Below are 12,971 nucleotides of genomic sequence, written 5' to 3' on the forward strand. Positions count from 1 at the left end.
TAGAAACTGATTTACTTTACTGTTATTTTTTTCACCAATGAAGCCTTGATGAAAAATTATTTGACAAAAGAGAAACCCAGCAGTTCACGTCCTGTTCTGGAGGTTTATTCTGCATCTGGCATACTTGTATCCACTATTCAGGTTAGTGATTTATGTTAAAATTACATTTACGGTGATAAAATTACTGTAAAAGTAACCAAGGTTTTTCAATAATTGTGAACATGAAAAAGTATGTAATTGTGATATTTATTGCAATTTAAAATGAAAAATGTGTGATATACCTGTAAAGGGAAAACTTATCACTCAATAGTATACCATATAATCATAGCTGCAGTTTAGGCTTTTTGAATTATAATTATATCATAATTTGCAACTATTTTCGGTACTTGTGTAGTTTCACAGCGGCAGGGAAATCGGTATTTGTCTAGTTTAAAGTTTCCCCAGCCCGACGATCGCATTGCACGCAATGGGATGCAATGAGACTTAGCACATTTATCGCACCCCCACTATCCACGTCACCCTGAACCATGGCGAGGGGACGCGGTACGCGTCCTTCCGACCTGTTCATACCCCCACTATCCACGTCGGCATGGAGTTGATTTTATAAAGTGTGGCGAGCGTAGCAAGCCACAGAGCCCGAAGTGTGGCGAGCAGATGATGAAAACGAGCTTCAGGCAAATTTTCAGCGAGTCCTTGCGGGACTCGCTACACTCGACACGCTTCGGGTTTATAAAATCAACTCCGCGCCGACGTGGATAGTGGAGATATGAACAGGTCAGGAGGACACGTACCGCTTCTACTTGCCACACTTCGGGGTGATGTGGATAGTGGGGGTGTGCTAAATGTGCTGCATTGCATTGCATGCGATTTTCGTGCCGTGCGATGTGATCCACGGGCAGGGGAAATGTGAAACTACACAAGTACCATCGCATTGCGTGTGATCACATGCGATTCGATTTTCCTGCCGCCATGAAACTACACAAGTACCCTATTTTCAGTACTAAATCTAATATTTGTTTTTAAATAAGCATGTTTAAATACCTACACTAATATTATGCTGGAAAATCAGTACTTCTTGTTAATCTATTACAAACTACATTTCCTAATGCTAGATCATACATCCACAAATAGTGGGCAGTGTCTACTGCAAGTTGATTAATATTAAATAATGCAATTAACAATTTGTCATAATGCATATGAGGTCATTTTAAATATTATATGGTTATTTTATACTTGTGATTGTGTATTGGGGTCTCTTTATTTTTATTTTATAAGGTCTTTTTTATAAATGTCCATTTATTTGTTCAATTTATTGAGCCAATTGCCTTATTTTGCCGCTAAAAGCAGAGCAAGCTATTCGGCATTGAAGCAATTAATATTTACCTTGGCAGCCTCCATCTCTCCTTTAGATTCTTCTATTACAAACAATAATACATTATCTTAACTTTTGTTCAATGGTCTTTCCAATGTACAGTAATCCACACGGGCATTTTATGTAGTAAATCACAAATCGTCTGCTGCAGGTAAGGATGTGTTTGACGGGATCTTTGCCCTAACTGTGTGGGTGATGGATATTACTGCCAGACTTTAAGTAGCCACAGGTGGTGCACCCGGTACAATTGTAGCACCCTGGTTTGCAGGACAGAAAGCCCACCTGAATAATTTTGTTTAATTTAGTTATGTCATTCTTCACTAGTAAGTCTGAGATTTCTGCCCCTGGAGGAGCTTGGACAGATAGAGGTTGTGGATGCAAAAAGGAGTTCTGTGTCTGATTTTCCAGAGATACCTTGCAACCAGATTGCTGTGCCCGGATTGGGTGTGATTCTGCTGAACAAATGGGATTTTATCTTTGATGTTGTTACATTTCACCTCTTTCGAAAGGAGTTGCTCTCTTGGTACTCGAAGTGCCTTGTGTTTGGCCCAGTATACCTCACTTTCTTTTACGATCCCCATGGCAGCCATAACACTGGGATATCCTCCCTTCTCCTAGTTCAGACAGAATGTTTTTCAGGGACCGCCCACCTTGGGTATAATAGTCTCCTCCTCCCTCTCCTCTGTGTCTTTTCTTTCTGTCTCCGTTAGTTAGACAGTGCAGGGTGTTTTATTTTGTTAAAACGGGTGCCTCAGAATCAGCCTCAGCTGAAGGGTAGCTGCCCGGGGAGAAGAGGAGCATGTAAGGAGTGTGGACTGGGTTCCTGCCATACAGCTAAGTATACCTGCCTAAAGAAAGCTGGAAGCTGCCGATAGACAGTGCCGCTTGGTACCTGTAGTGCGCCGATACACGCGCGTGGTAGGAGGGCGGCAGATGACTCCCGCTGGTGAGACAGGAGCGGAGGGGCAGCAGCAGCGCCTGGAAGCTGGGCTGTAGTCTTACAGCAGTCATCGCAGCAAAAGGATTTGTAGTAACGCCGCAGGCAGAAGGGGCGGAAACACGCTGATGCCGCACTTCCGCCCAGCGTGCTCACAGGTGCACGGGCTAAGTGATCCCCCGGGTACTCGGCTGGATTTTTTGGTTCCGCCTGGCTATACTATGCTTTGCCAGAGCGGAGAGCGCAGGGTTAAAGCGCGCTATTTAAACCTGTGTTGCCAGCAGACTGTCACTCGTTTTCGGGAGTCTGCTAGGCTGGATCAGAGATGGATCTACCTTCTTCCCCTAAGCCTGCTGATGCCCAATTGAGGTAACCCTGGTTTTTATGGGCATTAGACTGTTTTGTTTTTAGGATAGATAGTAATTATCCTTTTGCTTATAGTGTGCCTTCTTCACCTACTCCTAAAAAGAGGACCGCAAAGAAGAAGGTTGTTTCATGTACCTGCATGACCTGTGATATGCTGTTCTCATCAGTGGATAAAGCTACAGTATGTGGGAAATGCTTGCAAGCCCAATCAAAGATCACTAAGCAAGTTGAACAAACAGATTTATTAAAGAATCTGATGGAATGGATGAAAAATTCATTTGTGTCTAAGGAAGAGTTTGCACAAAGTCAAAATCCTAAAAGATCCAGGGAGCAAGCAGAGTTATCACAGGAAGCAGATGATTATCCAGGAGAAATCCATAGAGAAAGAGGATTCTGAGGATGAACCTGGGGAAATTGAGGATTCCAGGACATTTAATTTAGAGATAGTAGAGAGCTTGCTAAAGAAAATTTATAAAGTGATGAACTTTAAAGAGCCAGTAGACACTGAGGAAGATAATCCACTGTTTCAGGATAAGTCTAAAAAGAACAGGTGTTTTCCAGTCCATAAGATGATTAGGGACATGATAACCAAGGAATGGTCAAATATTGATAAAAGAACAGGAACAAATAATAGATTGGAGAGAATGTACCCATATAAAGATGAGGAACTCCTCAGTTGGTGTCTTGTCCCGAAGGTGGATGGTGCAGTAGCCGAGATTGTTTCCAAAACCACAATCCCAGTAGAAGATGGGGCGGCGTTCAGAGACGCAATGGACAGGAAGATGGAGAATGCTTTACGTAAAGTACATTCTACAGCTGCTACATCACTCAAAGCTAGCGTGGCTACAGCATCAGTGGTGAGAGCACTCAGACTGTGGTCGGCTAACTTACATACAGACGTTGAGGAGCGTATCTCCAAACAATACCTGATCAAGAGTGTGGAGATCATGCAAAAAGGCATAGAGTATTTATGCGAATCCTCTCTGGACACGGTCTCATTAGCGGCAAAAACAATGGCAGCTGGAGTTTCGGCAAGGCGGGCCTTATGGCTGAAACCTTGGAGTGCGGATGCAGGGTCTAAGAATAGACTGATTACACTTCCATTTGAAGGTACTTACTTATTCGGGTCTAAACTAGACAGTATGATCCAGAAACTTTCTGGGGGAAAATCAACCAGGTTACCCCAAGACAAAAGGAATAAATTCCCTATTCCGAATGTCGGCAAACAGGGTTATAGAGATGCGAAGAGCTACAGGCCGGGGCTACCGTTCTTCAGAAGAGGCAGTGCCAGCACATCCAGGCAAACCTTTCGCCAGTCCTTTTGGAGAGGAGGAAGGTCATGACTATCCACTGAAGGTGGGAGCAAGGTTATTAGGGTTTGCGGAGATCTGGAGAGAGACCATAAGAGACAAATGGGTTCTGGACATAGTCAAGAATGGGTACAGGATAGAATTTACGAAGGTACCCTATTGCAACAGGTTCCTGGTCTCAAAGACTCCAAAAGACTTAAGACAAAGACAAGAGCTGCTATTGAAGATCCAACAGTTGTTGGATATAGAGGCTATAGAGACAGTGCCAGAAGCTCAGAGAAAGAAAGGGTTCTACTCGAACCTGTTTTTAGTGAAGAAGAACACAGGTGGTTTCAGAACCATTTTGGATCTGAGAGATCTCAACACATGGATAAAGACTCTGAATTTCCGCATGGAATGTGTGAGTTCGATTATGACGGGGTTAAAGAAAGGCGAGTTCTTAGCATCAATAGACTTGCGAGATGCCTACTACCATGTACCAGTGTGGCATCGAGACAACTATCAAATTCCTTCAGAGACACGGATGGGTGGTCAATACAGAAAAGAGCCAACTGGTACCTCGTCAAAAGATCCAGTTTCTAGGGTTGAGAATAGACACCGGAAAGTTCAGTGGCTTTATCGGTGGAGAGGTGGGTGAAGATTCATCATTTAGCAAAGTTGCTGTCTCAAAAGAAGAGATTTCCTTTGTGTCAGGTATTCCAGTTACTAGGCATGATGGCATCATGCATTCACATAATACCATGGGCCCAATGGAGAATGAGAACTCTCCAGTGGCAGTTCCTTCACTATTCAAGGGACAAAGGCAGCGAAAAGCAGCTGGTGTCCCTGCACGACAAAACAAGGAGGTCACTACTTTGGTGGACAAGGAGTTTGGATTTAAAATCCACAAAGCTGGAAAATCCAGAGTACCTAATACTGACAACAGATGCGAGTATGTCGGGCTGGGGAGCTCATCTTCAATCAAAGTCAGTTCAAGGAACTTGGTCGGCAGAAGAGTCAGAGATCCTCCAATGCGAGGGAGTTGCTGGCGGTCTGGAGGTCGATAGAGCGGCTTTCCCAAGTCATTCCAGATTCACACTTGAGGGTCATGTCGGACAACAAGACTGTAGTCTCGTACTTAAACCACCAGGGTGGCACAAGAGCCAGGATACTGATGGCAGTCTCAGAGAAAATTCTAGCTTGGGCAGAATTGAACCTTCAGTCGATATCGGCAGTATACATTCCGGGATCGGAAAATGTACTAGCGGATTTCCGAAGTCGCAAGGAAGTGCTACCCGGAGAATGGGAGATAAGCAAGAAAGCATTAGACTCAATTGTGAGAAGATTTGGGGAGCCAGAGATAGATCTCATGGCGACGTTTGGCAAGGTGAAGATCTTCTGCTCCAAATTTTATCACCCACAAGCTCTAGCTATGGATGTCTTTTCGATAAAATGGAAATTCAAGCTGGGATACGTGTTTCCCCCCATTCCGATGATAAGCAAGGTTCTGAAGAAAATAGCAGAAGACAAGGTAGAGGTGATCATCGTCCTACCAGACTGGCCCAGGAGACCGTGGTTCTCGAAGGTTCTCAACATGATGGTACAAGAGCCGTGGAGTGTACCAATACAGACCGACCTGCTGACACAAGGACCAATCTGTCATCCAGATCCAGCCATATTTTCCTTAAAGGTGTGGAAATTGAGCGGAAAGTCCTGAAGAGATACGACCTATCTAACCAAGTAGTAGAGATGATTCTGGAAGCCAGGAAGAAGGTGTCATCACTAGTGTACTATAAAACTTGGCTTAAATTCCTAAGCTGGGGAAGATTTTAAGGAGGAATTTCACGAAATACCGACTTCAAAAGTATTACAATTCTTGATGGACGGCTTCAAGATGGGCCTAGCAACGGCTACGATTAAATCACAAATCTCAGCTCTAAGTATCCTTCTGGACCGTAGTCTGGCGGAGGAGAAGATGGTGAAGAGGTTCTCTAGGGCCATGAGAAAGATTCGTCCACCTATAAGATCTCTAGTAGCTCCCTGGGACCTGAATTTAGTTTTACAAGTATTGGCAAAAGAACCATTTGAGCCACTGTCAGTAATCCCCATGAAATTTCTGATGTGGAAGGTGGTATTTCTCATTGCAGTAACTTCGGCAAGGAGGATCGGAGAACTTCAGGCCTTATGGGTTGAAGAGCCCTACTTGGTCATCTTTCCAGACAGGGTAGTTTTAAGAACAAACCCAAACTTCCTTCCGAAGGTGATATCATCTTTCCACCTTAGCCAGGATATAACTTTGCAGAGTTTCTTCCCAGAACCAGAAAATGAGGAGCAAAAGACTTGGCATATGCTAGATCTGGTGCGAGCCATATCCATTTACAAAGAGAGAACAGCCAGTCTAAGGAAGACAAATCATTTATTCATCATCCCAGAAGGTCCAAGGAAAGGATTATGTCCAGCCAAACAGACCATTTCTAGATGGGTCAGAGAAGTGATAATCTACGCCTATCATCATGAGGATAAAGTAGTACCTTCTATCATAAAGGCACATTCTACTAGGGCAATCTCAACGTCATGGGCTAAGAAGGCCAAAGCGTCGGTGAAAGACATATGCCTCGCGGCAACATGGTCGTCGCTCCATACGTTCTCTAGACATTATGCCCTGGATATAACAACTGCCCACTTTGGGAACCATGTGTTAAATGAAGCTCTGTCAGTGAAAGCTAACTGATTAGAGGAATAAATCTTACTTGCATATATCATGGTCTCCCTCCCATTTGTTGTAAGCTTGGGTATGTCCCAGTGTTATGGCTGCCATGGGGATCGTAAAAGAAAAGTGCGAATTATAACTCACCGATAATTCCTTTTCTTGTTAGAGATCCCATGGCAGCCATCTAGATCCCTCCCAGATATATGTGTTTTTCAGAAACCGGTAGAAACGGAGACAAACGAAAGACACAGAGGAGAGGGAGGAGGAGACTATTATACCCAAGGTGGGCGGTCCCTGAAAAACATTCTGTCTGAACTAGGAGAAGGGAGGATATCCCAGTGTTATGGCTGCCATGGGATCTCTAACAAGAAAAGGAATTATCGGTGAGTTATAATTCGCACTTTTTGTCATAACCTCTGAGAAGGACATGATACAGCAATCCTACCATTATTTGAGCCAATGTTGACCAAGACCAGTCGGTTGCTTCAATAGTTGTCTAACATTAGGACCTCTCCTGTAAAAAACTAATTGGATGTACTGTCCGTTGTAGATTTAAAGCAGGATCGGATGCAATGAACAGCGAATGCTGCTTTTAGGCAGGTTTAGTCACATGAGATCAACAGTACCAACATGTGGTGTTCAATCCTTTTATTAATAAGATGCTGGAAGTGATGGTATGTTTTCTAGAGGCATCTGTCAGCAGTTTTCACTGAGTACCCTATATAGGAAAACCTGGATTTAATGTCATCAGTTTGTACCTTTTAGAAGTGCATCCGATAAATGAATACAAAGCACACATAAGAACTGGTATACTGTTAATGAAAAAAGAAATTGATATTGAAAGAGTGATAAACAACCTTCAACTGTATTCAGACATCACAGGACCAAATGCTGACATGTCAGGAGAACATTGGAAGCAAATGTTCTTTTTATTGGAAAAATACCTCATATTTATACCATAAGATACAGACATCCCCTCCCTTCAGAGGAGGAGATATTAGAAAAACATACATATTTAAATATAATACACCCTTTAGGTGGGGTTAAATCCAAAAATTGGTTCAGACGTGCTTTGCGTGCCATCTCTTTTGTCATAATAGGAGTGAACTTCTATTGGAGTAATTCTTAAAGGAATCTAAATTACGTTCTACTTTCTTCAGTAACTTCCCAAAAAACATATGGGTTCCATTAAACTCTATTCCCTTATATTCTACTTTCAAATGTGTATATGCTATGGAATGTTCCTTCAGCAGTTTTCTCCAGCTCAACATCTGGTTTTTATCTATGTTAATTAAGATTTCTAGCAAAGTCTGAGACTAAGAAAATACATTGGTTCATGTTAACTCTTTCAGGTTCTGGAGAATGGGACATACATTGTTTAATTCTTGTAACTTATAGTTCTTGTAATACTTTGTAATGGCAGGAATCTTCTGATTATATAATGATTATAATCTTTACTAAGATAACCTCCATCATTCTCCCTCCTTTTTATAATAATTACACATTACAATTGAGGTTTTTTTTTTAAATACTTTTTATTAAGTTTTATACGTACATAAATAATACATACAAACATATATATATATTCAGGAGTAAACATTACTATGTATATCGAACTGTACAAAGCAGGATAATAAATTATAATTACCCAATAGGAGTAGGGTCAGAAGGTTGTATCTAGAATAATAATCTCAATATTTGCTTTGTTTAGTTCTTTTATCTGGGTCATTTTCAAACTAGTATCTATACTTTCATACCTTTGTCTCAAATGGAACAAAATTCGGACCTAAGTATGGCTCAATATACATCTGCTATAACAACATTACTATGTATAAAGAACATCAAGGACAGAGGGACGCTCCTGCACCTGAGGCATATAAACAACCTTGCCAGACCCTTCCCAAGCCCTTTTCCGGCATCCCCACACATCTTATCATCACTCCCCTGTGGTAGCTGGCCGATTTGACGACGGAGCTGGAGAGTGACGCCTGGCACTCCCGAGAATCGCGGCCTGCAGTGCCGGAATGCCGGGGACTCCATTAGCTGCGCACTCAGCGCGGCGCAGACCACCTGGCTGCTGCCGCCGCCTCTCCCTCTGTGCCCCCTCACACCAAGTCTGGGCGCCACCTCTCCCTCTGTGCCCCCTCACACCAAGTCTATGCGCCACCTCAGCCGCGGCAATACACACCGTGCCCTGGCTGCTTGAGGTGTGAGCATAAATTGACCGGAGGCCCTCTGCCGGTGGTCGGACCCGGCTGCTGCAGCAGCAGGGACACTGCCACACATCGCTTCTCCTCTAACCTCTGATCTGGAGGAAGGATCAGGGCCCTTTCCACGCTCTCTGCCCAGGACCCCTGCTGTGGCTCATGAAGCTACAACTACAGGCACAAGCCTAGAGAGGCATAGAGGTGAGCTGCTCTCTTACACTGACCCCTGATTTACCCCTGCATATACCTCTGCATCCCAGGCAACCAACAGACACTGCCTGATGCAGGCTATTCTTACTTGCTTCAGTCTGCAGACCAGCAATCATCTGTACTGGGTTTCTATCCACTGTAGTACACCAGCGCCCTCTTGTGAGCCTTTGCTGCCACTGCTCCCCTCCTTTCCTCTCCTTTCAGAATATAACCACTCAATGCACATTACTATACTTCATTGATGGTCCTCGCCTTTAGATGGGAGCATCAAAGTAGCTAAAAGGGATTATGAAGAGCGCATAGCCACTGAAAGTAAAACTAACCCCAAGAAGTTTTTCAAATACATAACAGTCCCTGGGACCCCTCACTTACAAAAATCGGGGTCCATTCTTGACCTTTTCTGGGTCCCAACGGAATAAAGCCTCCTCTCCCCTTCCCCAGCATGGCACATACAGAAGCCGCCTCCTCTCTTCCATATGGCATATACCCTGAGCCAAGGGCCAGTCTGAGCCTATTTTTTTATTTGATAAGCAAACATTGATTTGGGCACCCCAAAACTGTTTCTATTTGTGGGGGGGGGGGGGGGGGGGGTAATCAATTGGCAATTTGCCCACTCACATAAAGCAAGATACACATATACTAGAAAAAGGCATAATGTCGGATAGGGCCACCTGTGCTGCACCAATCAGGATTGTAAAAGTAATTGCATCAGAACAGGATGGATGTGGTTAGTGAAATCCCAGCAGAGTCTATAGGCTCCTCTCCTACAGGCAGCTCTGCCTATTAAGAGTTCATTGATGAGCTGCAGCCTCTCTGCCAGCCATGCAGTAAGGGGAGGAGGGGACAAGTGGGCCATTAGCAGCCAGCACTCAGAGCCTGGAGGAGGTGACAGTGACACAGTGACGAGAGCAGCACCGCGAGGTAGGAGATGAGGAGGGAAGTCTGCAGCCCGAGTTCTGCTAGCAATAAATCCCCTTACATGACATAGCCAAGCAGCCTGCTAAATGGACCACGCACCCCTCTTACCTCTACTTCCTGCCCGGGCCTGCTCCGTCTTCACTGTCACACCTCCCTGGTTCTGGCCCTCAATGCTGGTTTCAGTTCCTCAGGCTCTGTCCTCACACCAGCCGCAGCGCTGTTCCCCTGCTGAGCAGCTGCTTCTGGTGTTGGCTCCAGCCATCTGTTGTTGAGGCACAGTGCAGGAGGCGGCTTCCGTGCACTGCTGCCTCAGACTCTGTGGTGAAAGGGACCCTTTCATTTTCGTGCCCAGCAGATGTGTGAAGCGGCCGTAAGTCACGCTGTGTCTTCTCCACGGTCGCATCACAACTGAGGGTGAAACCGATCCCTCCGCCCTTGTCACACATATTAACACGGCGTGCACGCCGAGATGGCTGGGTCCCAGGGGACCCAGCCATTCATAAAAATGAGTCCCTGGTGCTCCAAAGTCTGTAAAATACTCACTATAGCGAGTATTTCAGAACCCTGCATAAATAGTAAACGTATAATTAAGGACAACATAGGTACACTAACCCATATCAATGGATTTTTTTTTTTTTACAGAGGACAAGGGAAAAGCAGAACTGTTAAATGAGTTCTTCTCATCAGTGTTTACTAAGGGAGAGCAGACTGTGGAACCCACACATACCACAAATGGGATGAACAAGCCGGACCTCAATATTGAATTCTCTACCGAGGAAATAATATTGAGGCTCAGCAAAATCAAAACCAATAAATCACCTGGGCCCGATTGGATTCATCCTAGGGTACTAATGGAATTAAGGGAGGAATTAGCTTCCCCTCTACATTATATCTTTGGTACCAAAAGACTGGAGAATAGCAGAGGTAGTGCCATTATTCAAAAAAGGAAAAAAGGAGGATCCCACTAATTACAGACCTGTTAGTTTAACATCAATAGTGGGTAAACTATTTGAAGGATTTTTAAGAGATGAGATCCAGAAATATTTAGACCTTCATAGTTTACTCAGTAATAACCAGCATGGGTTTGTGAAAAAATGTTCATGCCAAACTAATCTACTTGGTTTCCATGAAGAGGTTAGCAAAAACCTTGATAATGGAAACGTTGTAGATGTGATATTCCTAGATTTTGCTAAATCTTTCGACACCGTACCACACAAGAGGTTGATAAATAAAATGGAGGACATGGGAGTAGGGGCAAATATCTGTAGATGGGTAGGGAACTGGCTGTGTAATAGAGAACAAAGAGTGGTCGTGAACAGTGCCGTATCAAATATGATACCAGTACTAAGTGGAGTGCGACAGGGTTCGGTTCTTGGGCCTATTTTGTTTAACATTTTTTATTAAAGATAGTGGGATGGGGTTACTCAGCAATGCATCCATCTTTGCGGACGATACAAAACTGAGCAGAGTTATTAAATCATCAGAAGATCTCACCACACTTCAAAATGATCTTGACAATCTAGATGAGTGGGCAAAAAAGTGGAAGATGAGGTTCAATGTGAACCAATGCAAGGTCATGCACCTTGGGAGACATAACCATTGTGCTAGTTATAACCTAAGCAGGGATGAATTGGGAAAATCCGTACTCGAAAAGGATTTAGGAGTCCAAATAGACAACAAACTGGGGTGTAGTGCTCAATGTTATATAGCAACAAAAAAGGCCAACAAAATTCTAGCATGTATTAAAAGGGGCATGGAAACTAGGGACTCAAAAGTAATTATGCCTCTTTAAAAATCATTGGTTAGACCGCACCTCGAATATGCAGTGCAGTGGTGGGCCACGCACTATAAAAAGGACATCATAGAATTAGAAAAAAATCCAAAGAGGAGCAACACAGCTTATTAGGGTAATGGAGAATTTCAGCTATGATTAAAGATTAAACAATTTGGGACTATTTACACTAGAGAAAAGACGTTTAAGGGGTGATATGCTCAACATGTATAAATATATTAGGAGCCAATATAAGGAACTTTTTTTCTACTACAAAGGAATCTAGGACGCTAGGGCACGAGTTTAGATTAGAAGAAAAAATATTTTGTTCATCTAGAAGAAAAAATTTCTTTCCAGTCAGAGCAGTCAAACTTTGGAAATCTCTTCCTGGAGAAGTGGTGTCGGCAGACACTATAAATACATTTAAAATAAGGTTGGATAAACATTTATTGGTTAAAAACATCCATTGGTACGAATAAGTAACATAATCTGTCTTTAAAATATCAGAACACAACAAGGGATAAGCTACTATAAACATAGGTTGAACTAGATGGACGCAAGTCTTTATTCAGCCTCACCTACTATGTAACTATGTAACCGGTAAATACTCCTTACCCCAACTGAATCGCTTATTCACGTCTTGTGATTCTGTCAATTACCTCCTGTCACGTTTCGTGAGCTGGCTGAAGCACCAGCCGGAGTGTAACGGAGGCTGGGTGCTTTAATGTAGGGCTGTTGCATGAACGACAGAATGAAGCAATTGAATAAAATTAAACCTTTTTTTAATAAAGATACTGTAGATATTGATTTGAATGATAAAGAAGACAATAATAATACTTATTGAAGAAGCTTGAAGAAGATTGTATGGTTGGATGATTGAAGGATTGGATGGTTGAATGATTGGATGATAAAGAAGGAATGGAGATGAGAAGGAATGGAGATAAGATGAAGTCCAATAGGAAGTATTTGCTGAATGAGGTCGTGGCTGCCAGGATACTAGGGATACTGGCCACGGATATTAACCGTCAGGAACTGTAGGAGGAAGATGACACCTTTGGGGTGTTTAACCTTGTCCTTAAAGGCGGCAGAGGGTTCCGTGGTAGGATATGGTTGTAGCAGTGGACGACCAGCAGGAAAGATAACAAAAGACTTCACCCAGGAGTTTAGAGGAGTCAACCTGCAGCAGATACT

At 43.4% G+C, this 12,971-nt stretch overlaps 1 protein-coding gene across 4 annotated transcripts in view; it reads left to right on the forward strand.

The window, feature by feature from the left end:
* VPS16 (VPS16 core subunit of CORVET and HOPS complexes) overlaps positions 1-12,971 on the forward strand; it is an 827,293-nt gene that overhangs the window by 40,692 nt on the left and 773,630 nt on the right. For all 4 annotated transcript variants that reach the window (XM_083153510.1, XM_083153511.1, XM_083153509.1 and 1 more), the window contains exon 3: positions 44-141. In XM_083153510.1, coding sequence (XP_083009636.1) covers positions 44-141 — 98 coding nt within the window. The remainder of the gene's footprint in view (positions 1-43; positions 142-12,971) is intronic.

This window comes from Crinia signifera, chromosome 7 (assembly GCF_055691185.1).
Source record: "Crinia signifera chromosome 7, ASM5569118v1, whole genome shotgun sequence".
In the NCBI taxonomy this organism is placed as follows: Eukaryota; Metazoa; Chordata; class Amphibia; order Anura; family Myobatrachidae; genus Crinia; species Crinia signifera.